Source organism: Mesocricetus auratus, unplaced genomic scaffold (assembly GCF_017639785.1).
Source record: "Mesocricetus auratus isolate SY011 unplaced genomic scaffold, BCM_Maur_2.0 Super-Scaffold_100018, whole genome shotgun sequence".
NCBI lineage: Eukaryota > Metazoa > Chordata > Mammalia > Rodentia > Cricetidae > Mesocricetus > Mesocricetus auratus.
In genome coordinates, this window is record NW_024429199.1 from 48,996,376 (window position 1) to 49,014,226 (window position 17,851).

Sequence of the window (17,851 nt, forward strand, 5' to 3'; positions counted from 1 at the left end):
TGTGTGTGGGGGGCATGTGTGCCTGTGTGTCGTGTGTCTCTGTGTGTGCATGTGTGCCTGTGTGCGTGTGTGTATGTGTGTGTGTGTGTGTGCATGTATGCCAGTGTGTGTTGAGGGCATGTCCTGAAACAAGCCCTGCCCCACACCTGGCACCCACAGCTGACACAGACCTCCACTGACACTAGGGTTCCTTGTTCTCAAAGATTCTCTGATGGAAGATGGATGCCTCTCAGTCAGGGGTAATTAGCCCCCCTCAGTACCAATGGGGTACACTAATGTTTGGGAGAGCCCTGGGTGTCCTCTCTTATCCACAATTCCCCATCTGTTCTGTATCACAGTGTCCAGGGAATGGGACCCTCAGTCCAACCCGTTCCCCTGTGTGAGTCGTACCTCAGCCACCACCCTCCCTGCTTGGCACTACTCCACACTCTGCCTGGGCTCAGGACGCACAGGGAGGCGTGGCCTAAGACGAGGAAGGGCTGCCCTGCCCGGCCAGCCAGACTGGTGGCCATTAGAAGGGTGCCCAGATGCGGCCCTCACACCAATAGGTCTTCCCAGAGCCCATAAATCACACCTGTTCAATGGCTCCTACACCATTTTGGCTGTGGTGAGGATGTGGAGGAGATCCCTAAACAGTCCTACACCACTGCCCTGGTGACACTGTCATGGCCAGGCAGAGGGAGCCCCCACAGCCCGAGGGGGGGGAATAAGGGGAGTTCTTCTAAAGGGAAAGACCCCATTGCATCTAACGGTGTCTTGTTTGCATAGGCAGTGGCAGGGGTCTCTGGGTGGGACCGAGCCACACGCTGCAGGAGAGGCCCCTGAGTTTGCTGCAACACTTAAGAGTTGTGACCTGGGCCGGGCTTTGGTGGCACACGCCTTTAATCCCAGCACTCGGGAGGCAGAGGCAGGCGGATCTCTGTGAGTTCAAGGCTGGGCTGGACCGACAGCCTCCAAAACAATACAGAGAAACCCTGTCTCGTAAAAACCAAAAAAAAAAAAAAAAAAAAAAAAAAGAGTTGTGACCTGGAAGCCCAGCCAGCGTGGAGACCCTGGTGCAGCCAGCTCTGGCTCTAATGCCACCGTGATGCCTTCTTCACACAGATAAGACAAGAGCCCTCCGCTTCACGGCTAATGCTGACTCCTGGGTCCCTCAGACATTTATGCCATGAGAGACCTGGGCACTTACAGCCCGAGGCAGGAAGAGCAGGGTCCATGCCTACTGCCCGCCTACCTCTAGGCTAAAGGTCAGAGCTGCCCCACCCCTCCTACGGGTGAGCAGTCAAAGAAGAGGGGACTGACTGAAGGCCTTGCCCAGACCTGGCCCAAGGCCACCGAGTCACCTTCCAAGCTGGCTGGCTGGCACAGACAGGACTGCTGTGAGGCTCTTGCCTATACCACAAAGTCCAGCAGGGGTGACTCTTCGCCAGGCCTGTACGGGGAGAGGTAGTTTGTGAACGCCTTGCCGGTAAGAGCAGCCCTGGACTCTAGGGGGCACCGGAAGCTCCAGCAGCATGCAGTCCCAGGTGCAGCCGGGTGAGGAAGTCGGAAGGTGCTGGGAAGCCGCATGTTGTTCAGGCTGTGGAGATGCTGGTCACCCCTATGGTCAGCCTCCACCTCCCCGACCTACAGAGAGATTTAGCAGTGTGGTAGCTCTCATCCTGCCTACTGGTGTTTTGGTTTTCTATTTGTTTGTTTGTTTTGTTTTTGTGTCGTTACAATGCCAGGACCCCAGCTCTACCCAGATCATTCTAAGTCTAGCGTAGCCAATCTGTTCAGGACCCGATAGACCATCCTGTTGGTGCGCTCTGCCTGCCTCGTCCTGTTTCCTCTGACTACCCAGCATGCAACAGCTGCATACCCCCACCTTAGTCTCCCTGATAATACTGGATATTTTAATGGCGCCCCAGGCCGGGCTGTGGGCTGGCTGTTGCTCTGGTGCGTTCCAGGGGTTCTTTGGAGGCTCCATGACACAGTGTAGGACCCTTGGGGCCCACGCTGACCCCAGAGGTGCTGTCCAGCCCCGGGGCCTCCTTCCCCATGGCTGCCTTTCTGAACATGAAGCCTCGGTACTCTGCGTCTATGAGGAACGGCTCTGGATATGGTCACCACACACCAGCCCTGGGAATGCCCGAGATTCCAAGGGCCGTCACCTGTCCTCAGACTATGTGGGTTCCCATCAGCTGAGAGTAGCCTTCCTACTGCAGTGATGCTCAAAGTCACGCTTTTCAGCCACGACGGGCGGGCCGTTGGATCTGGCTGGAGGGCCCTGACACACGTGGGTGGAGATAGGAGAGCTATTCTCAGGGTCCGTTGTCTGCGGGACTCTTGGAAGTGTGTTTCAGAGTCAAGTCCTTCAGAGTAGAGCCTCTAGTTGGGAGCCAGGCTGCTTTGGGAGGGAGGGTGCAAGTTCCCCTATTAAAGGAGCCGGCTCTAATCCAGGCTGAGAGCCTCAGGGTGTGTTGGCTCGCTACTCTGGGCCTGGACTCTGCCGTGATGACAGTCCCCCACCTCCTCTTCCCCCCCAGGCTCTCTGCTCTCAGTTTCTAGCTCTTCGTAACTCTCTGTGAGTCCAGTGTCGCATTTGCTGGCCAACCATATTCTGATCTCCAGGGGATGCTTCGCAGGCGCCTACATCGCAGTCCAGAGACAGCCCAGGAGCATGGAGCCCACACTGTCCTCCGCCTAGGTTTTAAGCGGCCTCTGGTTTAGTCTCTCTGGTGCCTTAGGGAAGTGGGAACTCAAGGTCTTAGGCCCCTGGGGGGACTGATAGCAGCTGAATGAATGATGGAATCTGAATGACAGAGGTCGGTGAAAGGCGGGAGTGATGATCTGCACACACAGCCACTTGAGGACCCCACACTGGCCTAGACCCACTGTTGTGGCCCAGCCTGCCCTGGTCCCTCTCCTGCCGTAACTCTGAAGCAGGGACCAAATGCCCGTCTGAGATGAGGCCATCTGCCCGTCTAAGCTATGCAGAATCCCAGATGTGCCGCCCGGGGTGTCTGGGCTCTATCTGACATGTGATGTCATGTCCTCCCCAAAGTGGCTCCAGTCAGGCTTAGGAGGGGAAGAGGTTGCTGTTCATGGAAGCTGAGGAGCCCCCTCTCTGCAGGTCTGGGAATGACACCTCTTCCCAGGGAGCTGCCAGCAGCCCACATTCATGTGATTTCATTCTTGGGCCACCGATGTGTCCTGTAAAGTCTGCACTCAACTTCAGAGACCAAGGGCGGCTGGCGTTAGTGACAGATTTGCCTGACCCTGAGTATGAGATACCATGTGGCCCCGAGTGGCCGTTTTATCCCACACCCAGGGAATAAATTTAGCTTTGGCTAGCTCAGGCGGTTGCTACCCGGTCCTACAGCTCACCTCTGCCCTTGGTGCAGGTGTCCTGGCTGCTGAAAGCCGCTCCAGGAACTGCTGGATGGCGTCGTCCTACAGAGCCTCTCAGTCCCTGTGGGCTCATCCACAGACATCTCACGCTCCTCGCGCAGGGAGTAGAGCTTGATGCCCGCGGTGTGGGAGCTGCCGTGGCTTTGGGGGCACAGTGAGAGGAGGAGGGATTGCCGTCTGCTGTCCATACCGTCCTCCTCGTTGCCCAGGTAATCCCTGCGGCGTGGGTTCAGGTCCTGCTCCAGAGGATCGCTGATGTAGGATTCCCGGTAGCATTTCCTCTCTGAGTGGGAAACAACACGACAGCCGGTGTTGGAGGGGGGACCAAGTGTCTTCCACATTCCTGGAGCCAGGGCTGGTCAGCGCTGTGGATGCAGCCAAACCTAGGTGCATGGGCAAAACGTTGCCCTCGGAGGGGAGGGGTGAACCCCTCATGCCCCTGGTGACGGCCAGACAGCCGTGAATGGAACTTGTCACCAGCTGCCTCCTGGCATCCTGTTGGGATGGTTCTCGAGGCTGTGACACCTTTGTCTCTTAGCCACATCCTGAGCAGCCCTGGTGCCCTGTCACCCAGGACGGGACTGGGTGAGAACAGGCTGCCTCTGCTGGTTCTGAGGATACACCGATTTGGCGTCTGCACCCAGAATCCTCAGCGACCTGCCTCCTAGCACAGGCACAGAGGTCCGCTCAGTCGTGTCTCACAGATCTGTTCAGGTACACTCATATCACACACACACACACACACACACACACACACACACACACACACACACACACACACACACGAGTCCTGCCTTTGCAGCGGGCCTCAGCGTGCAGCCACGTAGGTCCCGTCTCTGTGGAGACTTGGGAAAAGAGAGAACCCTGGGTCTTTGGGCAGCACCTTCAGGCTCTGGCTCTGGCTCCTTGTAGGGCTAAGGGTGTGTGAGGAGTAAGACACTGTAGAACCGTGTGCAGAGTGAAGTTAGGGATGGTCCGTCCTCACCTGTCACCCAGACACACAAAGGGGAGCAGGACCTCCAGCAACGGTGGGTGCACCAGAAGGTGTAGCCTGGTTGCGGAGCCCAGAATAGCCGGCCAGCCTCAGGAGTGTGTGTGTGCGCGCGTGTGCATGTGTGCACGTGTGCATGCGTGTGTGTGTGTGTGTGTGTGTGCATGCGTATGTGCGCACGTGCGTGCGTGTGTGCATGCGTGTGCATGTGTACATTCGTGTGTGTGCGTACATGCGTGCGTGCATGTGTGTGTGTCTCGAGGGTTGATTTGCTATATCTCAGACCCTAGAGAGGATGTGTGGCCATCAGCTAGGTGCCCACACCCAGGTGGGTAATCACACCCACCCTCTGCCTCCTCCAGCTGCTGTAGCCACTGCAGCACAGGCCGCAGGCTGAGGTGGAGCCGGTGGGTGGCGCGAAGCAGGTGCAGCAGGTAGCGGGAGCGCCAGGTGTAGCCCGTGTAGAGCCTCAGCTTCTGTGCTGCCAGGGGTCCTTCCGGCTGGATTTCCAGCTTCTTCCCCTGGTCAGACAGGAAGGTCAGTGTGATCCCATGTCCAGAAAACTGTCTCAGCAGCAGGGGAGAAATGCCTTAACTGGAGCCACAAGCCCCGGCTGGGCCCTGCCCCACGCTCCCGGTGTGGAGAATTTTGGTGTCCCTGTGGGAATAGGTCTCTCCGGTCCTTGTGACTCAGTAACGTTTGTCCCAGCCTTGAAAAGGCAGAAGGACCCTGGGGCGGCCCTCCTGGGTAGGACCTCCCTGCCTGTGACTGCCCACAAGTCTTTTAAATTCAGGATTTGCAGTGAACCCTGGGCACTCTCCAGGGCTGGCCTGCTCTCCAGTCGCTGTAGCGGCTGTGGGCCCAGAAAAACAGCTTTGGGAACAAGTAAGGAGGACGGAAGCTGCCTGGTGCGTCTCTAAGGTACCGGGTTCCCTCTCTTTGTTGCCGAGTAGGGAGCTCAGAAATTGGTGGTGCCCAGAGCTATACGTCTCTCAGAGGCTTCATACCACCACGGCTGTGGCACCGGAAGCGGCCGTGAGGACCAACACGACTGGGGGGTGTCTGGGGGTGTGCGTGTGGGGGGCATGGGGGTCTCTGAGAATGAGGTTGCAGGCTCTCCATTCTTAGGGCTTCCTGAGTGTTGTGGATGCCCAACCGCTCCAGACACCCACCAGACATGTCACCTTCGAAATACGTGGCCAGGGGAAGTCGAAGAGCAGCTGCGCGTCGTCGTCCGCCTCCTGAAAGACAGTAGTCACGTGGAAGCCAGAGTACGGGGTCAGGGCTGGGACAGCAGGGGATGGAGGAGTGGAGGGGGGAGGAGAGCCGAGGACCGGAAGGAGCCCTCACCCGGTAGATGAGCACTCCTTTCAGAGCGAGTCCCAGGAGGATGCTAGGGCCATCTTCCTTCTTTTCCTAAAAGGGCGTGGGTCAGAGAGGTTGAGGCCCTGGCCCTGGCGCAGGTGGAAGGGGGTCCGTCTAACGGGGTGGAGGCCCCACAGACCGGGAGCTCTGTTTAGGCTCCTCTTGTTGCCCCGCCTATGCCTGAGCCACCCCACAGCCCACCCAGGGTACACGCGTCACCCGTAGACATCTGAACTTCGTGAACCTCACAAATAAAAGCCCCACCCTTAGCGCCCCTCGTGGGGAGGCTGTCCCCAGAGAACAGCGGCCATGCTGTGCCCAGGCGGCGTGTGAGAGGCCGCCAGAATGGCCAGGCAAAACAGCCACCGTTAGGCCAGACCAGTTATAGTGGAGGCTGGGCAAGCGGGATTTTTTTAACAGGACTCAGACACCAGAGAAACCCAGCACGCCACATACCAAGTCACTCTCCAACTCATCACGCGCCACCCAGGTCCTGAGGACAGTCCCACCCACACTACCTGGAGTCTTAGTCACGTTTGTCACGGGGGAGACACCCACCCCTGCCCCGGGTTCCTCCCGCACCGCGGCATCGACCTTGTACAGCCTGAAGAAGTGTACAGGGACGTCCTCCAGGCGGCAGGCAGCCCTGATGAAGCCCAGTACGGCCTCCTTGGGGCTCAGGCCCCGCCGTTCGCGGTGCATGGCAGGCACATGCCTGAGGATGTAGTCAGCTCCCCTGCTGCTGATAATCTGAGGACAGAGAGACACCTTGCCAGCTCAGACCCCACCCTGACCTTTCTCTGGACTGACACCCAGAGCCAACTTCCTAGCTAGAGACGAGCAGGTTGGGCCTTCTGCCTTAGCCTCAGATCCAGAGGCGAGGATATGGACACCCCTAAATCTTTGTTTCCGACCCCCTCTCTTGTGTGTGTTAACCACGCGCCCATGGGGAACACGGAAACAGCGTCCTCACCCCCTTGGAGGTTTGTGGAACTCATTTCATCCCAAAGGCCACGGCTCTCAGGGAACCCGCCCAGTGAGGAAACCTTGGATGAAATCAAAGGCTCCAATGAGGGACAGAAGTGTGTGCCAGCTGAGGGAGGCCCTCTAGGCTGGCATTGCAGAGAGATATGTGAGGCCTGAGGCACAGAGGCTGGGAAAGGAGGGAGGGAGGGCTGTGGGAGGGGTGGGCCAGCGCCCGCAGTCCCTGGAACCCTATGCTCAGCGCGGCAGTCAGACCAGGATTTCACACACAGAGGAGAGGCACCTCCTGCTCACCACCTGTCCTGCCTGGGTCGTAGGTGGGGAAACTGAGGCATTGAGAGGCTGGGCAGGCCAATGCCGAGCTAGCTGGCTCATGGAGGGCTGAAGGCACAGCCTGCTCCGGCCCTGCGGCTCCTACACCGTGCTGCCGGCCTCTGCGGTGTCACACCCTTGCTTGGACTTGGGTCCCTCTGTTTCCATGCCCTGGCCCGTCCCCAACCCCTCACCCTCCCCTTCATTCATGGATTGCAGAGTTTCCTCTGGGTGAGCAGAGACATCACCCCCATCCCGCGCCTCCCACCCCCCCAAGGAGGTGCCACACAGCCTTACCCACTGTGGGAAGTAGGCTTGAGGCTCGAAGTACTTGCCCACATGGACCGACTCCTGGTGGTCCCCCAGATCAGCCTGCAACCCACAGGCAGCCAGCAGAAAGTAGACCTCCTCTCTGTGCTCGCACCTGGACCTCAGCACCTGCTCCTTCAGGTGACAGTAGTACAGGTACCGGGCTGTCTTGTCACTGGAAGGCAGCAGGGACAGCAAGAGTGAACCCTCCCATTGCCCCCAGCGCCACACCCCCTGCCCTTCCTAGGCCTGGCTTCCTGGTCCACAGGCCTCTGAGGATTCTTCCTAGTCTGTTCATGCACACGAGCATCTCCCGTTACAGGGTCCTCAGTGAAGTCAGGGAGGCTTTAAGCAAGGACAAGGTCTGTCCCCGTGGGCGTAGCCCTCCAGCAACTGAGATGCAGAAACAAGTGGTGCCATTTGAGACAGCTCCCGAGTGAGTGAGGGCGCTCGGAACCTCAGGCACAGGGGCAGACCCACGCCACAGACTTGCCTCCCAGCCAGCCAGCCGGTCTGCCTGTCCAATACCGTCAGCTGACCTGGAAGCGGTGCGTGCCTCCCGAGAACCTCTCCCACACCTTCTGATAATAGCAACCCGGCTGCCCACCACGGTACGGGGGGAACCATCATCAGCTCCCATCCGGTTTTTCCCTGCTATCGGATGTCTCTAGGACTTTCCACATGGCCACGCCTTCTCACTCTCTCTAGAACCTTCTTTGGTTAGCTACACACGCCCTCATTTTCTAGAGCCTTCTACGGCTGAGTACATCAGACTCCAGAATCTTCCACATCCCCATTCACCCTCCCTGGGACTTGCACTCGCCAGGGGACATCCCAAGGACACCCAGGCTCCGCCAATGGCTTCCCAGAGCTCCGCTTGAGGAGCCTTGTAGTTCTCTGATGGCCCCTGAAGAGATCACTGCCTCCTGTCAGCCAGCAAGGCAGCCCACCGATGGCAGCTGATCTACCTCTTGGAAAGCAAGGACCTTCCGTGTCTCCACTCCCCCCCTTCCCAGGACCCTCCCTGCCCAAGAAGGGCTTGGGGACGCCGGACAAGAAGCACGGTTCCTGTTTAAAGCTCAACTCTGAGACTCCCCTACAGCCACCAGATGGAGATGCCTGCCTCAGAGTGCAGGAGTGCCAGGCTTGGAAGGAGACGTCACACCCTGACGGTGGGACCTTTCTCTTTCAGAGAACACTGGGAGGGCACTTTGCCCATCTTGAGGCTTGCATTTCCCTTCGACAGCGCAGTTACCTGATCGCCCTCCCATTTTCCACGTAGAACTGCACTCTGAAGAAGGCGATAAAGGGCGCCCTGGATATCTTACTCCTCTGTCAGAAGAGAAAAAGAAAAGGCAGGAGCCTGGAAATGAGGCACACACGGAGGCGGGGGAGGAGGAGGGGGCAGCGGGGGAGGGGAGCTTCCACGGGTCTGGTGGCATCTCCCGCTCAGGTCTTAGTGCACGGTGGCGTGTGCTTGTCAAAGGACACCCTTAACGAGGTAAAACAGTTGTTTTGTCTTACTTTTCTTTAAAGGGGAAAAGCCCAAGGGAGATGCTGTCAAGGGCAGTCGCAGGCAAGCATCACACGGAGGGCGCGGGATGGGTGACCCACCCACCCTCAACCCTTAGGACGAAAGTGGCGGGACCCGAGGACCGCGCAAGCAGGCCAGAGAACAGCTCTCGACAGACAGGTGACCGTGGTGGGGACGAAGAGCGGGCCTGACCCAGCCGCACCTGCCCACCCCATACCGAAGAGAACCCTCCCAGTCGCTGGGCACAGGGGTGGCCCTGGCCCCTTCCATCTGTCCTCCGCTTACTTGGTTCATCTCCATCCTCCAGTCCTTGGAGAAGTATTTACTGAGCTTCTGCTTCAGATCCAGGAACACGTACTCCTCGTCTGGAAAAGAGAAGACACTTTTCGTTCTTTCCGAGGAGTCCCACCAGGCAGAAGCTGAGCCCCGCCAGAGCGAGCCTGTCTGTTAACATAGAGCTTGGCATCCAGCTGGGGTAGGTGGAGGGACTCTTGCTGTATGGGGCATTTTGTACTTTCTGCTCAGTTTTGCTACGAAAAAAAAATCTGTTCGAAGAAATAGGAGTCCTGGGGCTGTAGCTTGGTGGCAGAGCGCTTGCCCCACTTACATGAGGCCCTCGGTTCAATCCCCGGTATTGCCCAAATGCAACCTCGTCTGCCTCCACGTGACCGAGGCAGTGTGGACAACGGTCCCCAAGGGGAAGAGCCTGATGCTTCCTCCACTCCCTGTATCCCAGCATCAGGAGAGACCCGGATAGACTTCTTTAAATCAGAGCACGCGAGGTCAGCAGGGATTCTGCAAAACCCAGGCAGGCAGGGGCCCATCGATATACACCCAGGGCCCTATCCCTGTGGAGAACTGTTTCTCCTGCAGGTCCCTTGGACATGGCAGGCTGAGCGCCCTGTGTACAGCCTGACCCAGGAATGTGGCCACATTCCAGATTTAATCAAACTCCTAGCTGGCTTCTTGCTTGCGACCTGTGGCCTCTATGGAGGAGAAAGAGCTGGGCCCTGCAGCCCGCAGCTCCTCCAAGGCAAGGGCTGACACTGCAGTTGACGTCACCCCCACAGCCAGGGCAGAAACTGGGACACATCATCACCCTTGACAGTTGTCCTTCTGGGTAGAGGCGCTGTGGGTCCCTCCAGGGAACTCCAGGAGGCCGCTTGAACCCCCTACCATGCCTGTGTCATGAAATAAGTAGCCCGAGATGGGGAGGTTGAGGAAGAGGAAGTATCCTATGGGCCAGGGAGGAGGAGACAGGCAATAGGGAGGCCCAGGAGTAAACACTAGGATTGGATGGATGGAGACCTCATTCATGCAGGGAGGTCGCCCGGCTATGGACCTGTGGAATTTTTTTTTTTTATCCTGAGGAGATGCTCCCAGATTAGCCTCAGGTATGGTAAGAGAAATTCTAGAAGCACACTAGCGGAGACAGAGCCTCCTGAGGCCAGGACATGTCTCGAAGCCAACACTGACACTGAAATCCACCCCACATAGGAATGCTAATTAGTGTGCTAAGCATGGATGTGTCTGTGTTGTTAGGCAACCTGAGAGATAACCCTCCCTAGCTGGATAGGTTTCATCCAGGCTCCCGAGGGTTTACACCGCCTAGGCAGTCCTAGTAGGGTGGACAGCTGCCACCCACAACCTTTGGGCCCTAACTGCAGCATTGGCATCCTGCCTGTAGGTTCCAGACTCGACGGCCTCCGTCTCCTGAGCCTCCTGAGCTCCCTCTGACCCTCCTCACCTCATATAAATAAATGTTTCTCCTGACTGCATCCCTGCAGACCCTGTGCCAACACAGACTTAGCTTTAGGAGGGACGTGTTGCTCTAGGAAAGAGAAAGAGCCAGCTGTCTCCCCCAGTTCCAGCTACAGGCTTCCCCCAAACCAAACGGGGTAATACCAACCCTGGAAGCCTTCCCAACACTCCCTACAGCCAGAATCACCCTCTTAACCCGAGGCATGTGTACCTGGGTAAAGTGTCCAGGTCTCCTCCATTCTCCTCTTAGCCTTGATACTTATTATGAAGGGAAGGACTGCTCAAGGCCAGCTCCGAGTAGATAGAGGAGCCAGACATATAAGCCTGTCTTCAGAAGTCCCAAGTGCTACAAACCAGAGCCAGGTAGAAGGACGGCAGCTCATGTCTTCTTGCCCCCCCTCCCCCGCCAAGGCAGGGTATCACAGCCCAGGGTGGACTCCATGAATCCCAGCATGCCTTCCATCTCATGATCCCCCTGCCCTGGCCCCAGGTCCTGGGATCACATGCCTCACCACCATGCCTACATGTTTGCAGTCTGCTACATACGTGCCTCAGTCTCAAAAGTGTGCCGAAATTATACATCATGGGATGACTAAAGCAGGGGACCCAAAGTCATGCTATAATAAGAGTTCAAGTCTCCATAGCAAGGATCTGGGCACACATTACAGGGGTGCCCATCAGTTCAGAGCCCATCTGGAAGGGGTGGCATGCTTGGCCCAGCTGGCAGCCTTCTGCTTTCCCCAAGACCCCAGGTGTGCCCAGAGCCTGTCACCGCTTGTTCGGACGGAATCCTTAGTTCGTCCCCAAGTTCTTCCCTTGCCCACGTCCCGAGACATCTCACACAGAAGGAGATGGATGGTGAGGCTGGTTGTTAAGAGCTGAACCCCTCCCATGAGGAGTGCCCCCTGCTGGGAGAAAGCATAGTCTGAGTAAACATTAACTCCTAGTTCCAGCAAGCTGAGGGGGCGGGGGTGGGGGTGGGGGGCTGCTCCACCTTGCAGGCCCTTACAGGCCAGCCCCTCAACTGGAACAGACCTGAACTTACAACCCATGGCCTCCTGCGACCGCTCCCTGATTCCCCAAGTTCGTTTCCTAGGTGTGGCCACCCAGGTGTCAAAGTCCTAATGTGTGGACAGCAGGCATTGACGTTGAGCCTCAGCTAAGAAGACAAGGGTCATAGAACTCGTGACTTGGCCTTGGCCATACCATGGGCTTTGGCTTTGCACACTAGATACCAGTCACCTGTAGCTTGGCATCACATGATCCCAGAAGACTAATTAACCCATGTCTTTAAAGGGATCTCCAGGGAAACTGGGTCCCCACTCCACCCCGGCAGTGCCCCACCGACGAGCGCAGGGATGCCCGCTGCAGTTGCTGGAGTCTCCTTCTGCGGGGACCCGGCCTAGTACTTCCCAGGGCTTCACCCTCACCACCCCTCACCACTCCACCTGCTGTTCTAGGCTCTTGGGGGTCCGAGGGACCTGCAGGCAGGACCCAGAGTCATGTCCCAGCTGTCTTCTCTAGAGCAGCGTCCTGCTCTAGACCAGGGATCATCTCCCCTAAGGGGAGCTTCATAGCCAGTGGCCGTCACATCCCACGGGGGAGGGAGCTTTGTGGCTCTCCTGCACTAATGAACATAGCAGTGTCCGTGCAGACACTGGAATGTAGAGAACGGGGCACGGCAGGCAGGTCTGGATAGAGCTGCTTCCTGCTCCCACAGACAGCACGATTTAGTTCGGGGGGGGGGGTGCTGCCCCCTTGCTCAGTCAATGGCTACTGGCCCGGCCTTGCTCAATGTCCCCACTTCCTCCTGTCCCTTCTCCGCTGGGTTGGAGCTCCTTGGTCCCTTCTGCCCAGCTTGGTTCTCACATTCACGAGCATGTGAATATACAGGCGTGCAGGGTGAGGGCAGTGAGTGCCTAAGCATGAGCGAGTGTGCCTGTGAGTTAACGCGTGGGCACGCACTGTGTGTGTCATTGTACACATAAGCATGCGCGCTTGAATGTGCGTGGTAACTGCACGCGGATGAATGTGTGAGGGGGACACGTGCTTTAACCGTGTGTGTACGAGAATACATGCCGCGTGGTGTGCGCCCGCGTATGGCGGGCGCTCGCTTGTGATATGTGTGTGGTCTATATTGACGTTCACGTGTTTGTGGTGCGTTGAGTCTGTGTGTGCGCACAGGCGTGCTCTGTACTTATGTGAGCAGTGTGCACGTTTTTGTGGTGCATGTGCACAAGTGTCCATGCGCGTGCGCACATGGATGCATGCAGACTCTGGATGCGGTGCCCCAGCTGGTTTGCAAGCGGGCAGGGTCGGTGGCACGGCAGATGCACTAAATTCCAAGGACCCCGTTTCTTGCCCCCTGGGCAGCCTGTGCTTGGATGCTAAGCAATGCTTACTTCTGACCACGCTGAGGCCAAAATAGCGGGTGTCACGAATGTGTGCCACATCGCACACCAGCCGGAAGAGCTCTTGTCCTGTGGCTGTGACCTGGAATAGAGGAAGGACTTAAGCCAGAGCCCTGGGCTGGCAGGGACACTGGGTCAGGAAGGGAGCCATGCTATCTGCAGGCAGGGGATGGAGACAGGGACGGGGGTCTAGGACACCCACTTGTTTCCAAAGCACGAATTTAAACAATTACTCCCCCCAAAAAGAACAGCCTGGGGAGTGGAAAGGATATGTTCCAACACAGACAAGGAAATGCTCTTTTTTCTTTAGGGGCAGTCTGGGTACTGTGGAAATTTCCCCCACAAGCTTAATTTGATTAAAAAAAATCCCCATTGTAAAGGTGCTATAGAGGCTCTAGTTGCAGTTTTTGCAGCTAACAAGCACCTGTCCCTGGGGTTGAAGAGGCCTTTAACTGAGGCTAACACAGTTCCATGCCCGCGGCATCTGGATGGAGGGATAGCCTGGGTCACACAGGGGGACGTGAAGCTAAGAATGAGGAGAAGACAGAGAGCAAACCGTGTGGCCTGGGAAAGTGGGTGTGACCTTGTGACGGTTGCATCCTCTAAGATGGGACATCGGGGAAGATGACTCAGAACCGAGGACTCAAGAAACACGGAAGCTAGAAATCTATCAGGGTCCAGAGTGTGCCAGGGTCAAAGGGCAGGAATGTCACGCTCAGAACCCTCTCTTATGTAATCACCACCCTGGATCGTGGGAGGTCAGAGTACTCAGAGGTCAGCCGGGTCCCGCATAATAATAAGCTCAGCCCATGGAAGCTCCAGACAGCACGAGGGACAGGGAAACCCATGACGCTGGATACAGGGGGGGAACCAAACAAACCCAGCACCCCGTGGGACCAGGCAAGCCAAGACTCTAGCTGACTGGTAAGGTTAGTGCTAACTGTGCCTCAGCGGTGTCCTTCATAGCGAAGTGGAGATCCCATACGCTCTTGTACCTGGAGCTTGCTACACCTGATCCCTGCTGTCACCCTTCCCTCTAGGCACACAGCCTCCGTGGTCCACCCCCCTAACCCCCCCACATGGCTCTGACTGTCCCCCGCCCCTCAAGATGCAAAGTCTCCATGCGGGCTGGTCCTTATGGACCCGTGCGTGCTGCTGCTCTCAGCAGCTGTCCTCCCGTCCCTCGGGACGCAGAACCCCCTCCTGCTGTTTCTCCGCTCACCCCCACTGACAGCCGCAGTTGTTCCCAGGTAGGCAGCAGCACTAGGATGTCCCTGAGCTCGGAGCTCATCTCAGCGTCCTGGGTATCAGTCTCCCCGTTGGGAAGCACACAGAGGCTCTCCCAGAAACAGGCTCCGTGTACTGCTTCTTGCAGAGGACGGTGAACTAGGACGGTCCCCAGCCTCCCACTCAGGTGTCACCGGTAGGCCAGTCCTCCCAAGTCCTCCCTGGTCATCAGCGCAGGGGGTGGGGCGGGTGTTGTCACCTCCCGTATGCAGCTGCACTGTCTGTGCCGGCCGTGTCCGGACACTGTCTGGGGAAAGACTGGGAACTCAGTGGCCGAGCGGGGACAAAGGTCGGGACTGGAACGCTGGGTGGGTGGAGGCTGCTGGACCGCAGGCAAGCAGCGGCACCGCTCTCAGGCAGGATGCGAGGGGCCAGGAGAACTCACTGTGTCCTGGCAGGAGGTGATGGGGCCCTAACTCCCACGAGATGCTCTTCCGGCAAGACCACACAGAGGCCAGAGCCCTGGCGTCCCTTCCCTCTGCGGCAGGTGGCTGTGAAGCGGGCCAGGCAGCTCGCAGTGACAGACGCTTAAGAAGTCACAGCTGTGTGGCCAAGCAAGACATCTGCCGCCGGCCAGGGTGAGCAAACACCGGGGAACTCTAAGGTTGGGCACTGGGCAGGTCATTCACATCCAGAGGGCTTCCCTGTCCTGCGTGAGGACAGCCTTAGAGAAAGCCCTGCTTCAGAGTCCAAGAGAAGAAGTTTGACACACAACAGGCTCTCAACAGGCAGGGGCCAGTGCCGGGAACTTAAGAATAGAGCCGGGAGAGTCTGACACAGCTAGGGGGGTAGCTCAGACCCTGCTGCAAGCCGCCTCCACTCAGGCTGAGGTCGTGCTCCCTGCTACACCGTGTCATAGAGACTTCCCAGATGCTTGTGGCCCGCTGTCTTCCTCATCGGGTAAAGTCAGTGTCAGTCACACCGAGCTAATGGGAAACACCCCCAGGACAGAGATCCAGGCGCTCAACACTATGCACGGTATTCCCCTGTGTTCCCAGAACCTGCTCATTGTCTGAACGAGACTCACCCCAGGAGGCAGGCGTCAGTCCCATGATGGCAGCTAAGTACGGCTGGCTGCTCTCCCACCTGTATTGGTAGCCAGGAGAGGAGCACTAGCAACACTTCCGCCACGTGCAGCACCCAGGGGTCCTGAGAGGTCAGCAGGAGTCGTCCCGGAGACAGAGTTGGACGCAGTGTCCGGTACTGGGGCAGGCAGGGTCACAGGGGCTGACGCACTACAGGTAACACTCGGCAAATGGGTTGCAAACAGCTCCAGGTTCAAGCTATTGCTTATAAACGCGGCGATTTTCTAAAACCGCGTCTCTGGTGGCTCATACCCCAGGGCTCACAGGCTGCCCGGTACCGAGGGCCCGTAGCAGCATGCCTGGGGGACGTGACAGTTCACAAACACTGTATCAGCTCCTGAAGATGCCCCGTAACCCCCAGCCAGGCAGCTGTAGTGCTCCACGGCTACAGACCCTAGTAAACCCTGGTTACCTTGATAACAACACCCAAGGACCACAGTCAGGGACCGTGGTCTGCGGCCTCCTCGAAGGCCAGCAGCTCTCTGTCTCGATAAAGCAGAAGCGTGACTAGGCCCCAAATGAGCGCCACTCCTCAGCACCACAGTCTCTATGGGGATTTGGTTCCAGGCCCCAGGGAGCTAAGATCCGCAGATGCTCGGGCCCATTACCTGAAGTCATGGCTCGCCTGTGATGGACCTGTCCCTGTGACCTCTCCTCTGGGTGGCTGGCAGCATCAAACACCAAGTGCACACTATGAACGTACCTGTCGTGCTGCGCATTTTGGGGGGATCAGTGAGGAAAACTGTGTCTGCGCAGGGCATGTGGCATTTCTCTCCAAATGTCTTTGCATGTGCGCACATGTACGTACGTGGGGATGCGGCGCACATCGACGTGCGTGAGAATGGGGGTGGATCGTGCCCGTACTTGTGCGTGCGTGTGTGTAGGGAAGCTGGAGACGGACCCTGGGTGCCCTCTGTCACTCTCCACCTCTTTTCATGACACGAGGTCTCTTCGCTGACCCCAGGCCTCGTAGACTCGGCTAGGCTGGCTCGCCAGCAAGCTCCAGGAACCCCCTTTGCTCCCATCTCCAACCCCAGTGCTGGGACAACAGGCATATGCTGCACCTGGGTTTTTATGTAAATTCTGGGTTGATCAAACTCAAGGCCTGTGTTTGAGTGATAAGCACTTGACTGACTCAGCCAATTCAGCTCCGCTTACAAAAAAATACCTTTTATCGGACTCTGGTTGGATCTGCGGCAGCTGTAATGCCAAGCCCACGTGCCGTATTCTGGTTTAGGCTGATCAAGGAAGGTGCAGGCAACTTGTTTGACTCAGGCTGTGACTGTCCACTGCGTGGAGCACAAGGAAGAAATGAGGCTACTTACCCAGGTTCTCTTCAGCCCAACCCTCCCGTCTCCCCTACCCCCACCCCTCCCCGTCCCGGGCAGCTGATTTCCGTCTTCTACCCACTAGATGAGCCTGCCGAGAACATTCCAGAACTAAAGCTTTGGAGACACCACCTCTGAAACAGACAGCCACCACAGCCAAAGCGGGAGGAGCCTTCAGCGATAAAGAGGAACAGAGTGCTAACAAGGTGCTGCCGATGGAGAAGCCCGGGCAAGATGAGGTCCCTGGGTGGCCGTGTGACTTGCCTGTGGAGGGGGCTGAAGTGGGCAGGGCCCAGTTTGCAGTGGCACCCGCTGTAGGAGGTGGCGGTACAACTCTTAAACTTACCAAGACTTGTGAAGGTGTTTGTTTCTGAGGAAAGCGATCTTACGGCCGGTAAATTATACCCCACAAAGTGATGGAAACACAGATAAGCTCTAAGATGGGGAGTGGGGAGGGTGGGCGCAGGGGTAGGATCCAGGGGGGACCCACGCGGCCTGACCCCATATGCACCTGTGCGCCTGCATGCGAGTGTGTCTGTATGTGAGTGCCTTGTGTGAGCATGCACTAATTGGGAATGTGCCTGCACGCACACTGGCCTCTCTAGCTTTTTGGTGTGTGTGTGGGGTGGAGTTGGGGGGGGCACTCTGGAGAGCTCAGGTGGGTCCACACGGTGCAAAAGTGGCTCCCACGGGCAGCCTAAGCATCTTACACAAGGGAAGAGCGTCCGTAGGGACCCTTCTGTGCCAGGGTCATAGTGTGAGACTCATCCCCCACTAAATGACTAAAACACTGTTTGGCCTATATCCAGGCAGGAAGGATAGGTGGGGCGGCCAGACCGGGAGAAGAATGGGAGAAGGCCATAGAGACAGGCCGCGAAGAGACGCCATGAAGCCACCAAGGGAGTAACAGGTCCGGGCATTCTCCAGTAAGCCAAGACCACGTGGAAATACATCGATTTATAGAAATGGGTTAATAATTAAGACAGAGCTAGCCAATAGGAAGCCCTAGCCATCGGACGACAGTTTCATGGTTGATGTGGTGTGTGCGTGCTTATTTGGGGCTACAGCGGCAGTGGGGCCAAGCCGAAGGA

At 57.5% G+C, this 17,851-nt stretch overlaps 1 protein-coding gene across 3 annotated transcripts; it reads right to left on the reverse strand.

Moving 5' to 3' along the window:
- Positions 1–1,024: 1,024 nt before the first annotated feature.
- On the reverse strand, positions 1,025–14,598 carry Frmd1 (FERM domain containing 1). 3 transcript variants are annotated; one of them, XM_040728290.1, is made up of 11 exons: positions 14,283–14,598; positions 13,052–13,142; positions 9,174–9,253; positions 8,610–8,686; positions 7,343–7,529; positions 6,344–6,499; positions 5,735–5,800; positions 5,569–5,625; positions 4,731–4,905; positions 3,370–3,676; positions 1,025–1,626 (listed from the first exon to the last, which is right to left on the reverse strand). In XM_040728290.1, the coding sequence occupies exons 1-11, from the start codon at positions 14,349–14,351 to the stop codon at positions 1,575–1,577; spliced, it is 1,317 nt and encodes a 438-aa protein (XP_040584224.1). In that variant the 5' UTR covers positions 14,352–14,598; the 3' UTR covers positions 1,025–1,574. The 3 variants fall into 3 exon arrangements, with proteins under 3 accessions (XP_040584224.1, XP_012978189.1, XP_040584225.1); XM_013122735.3 differs by having other exon boundaries at positions 5,557–5,625; XM_040728291.1 differs by lacking the exon at positions 13,052–13,142 and having other exon boundaries at positions 5,557–5,625.
- Between the last annotated feature and the right edge of the window lie 3,253 nt (positions 14,599–17,851).

Excerpts from the sequence above, each read along its gene's own strand:
- Frmd1 (XM_013122735.3), bottom strand. The coding sequence starts at position 14,351 with ATGAGCTCCGAGCTCAGGGACATCCTAGTGCTGCTGCCTACCTGGGAA. Across the intron at positions 13,143-14,282 it reads AACTGCGGCTGTCAGTGGGG|GTCACAGCCACAGGACAAGA; the intron begins GTGAGCGGAGAA and ends CCTCTATTCCAG. Across the intron at positions 6,500-7,342 it reads AAGCCTACTTCCCACAGTGG|ATTATCAGCAGCAGGGGAGC; the intron begins GTAAGGCTGTGT and ends CTCTGTCCTCAG.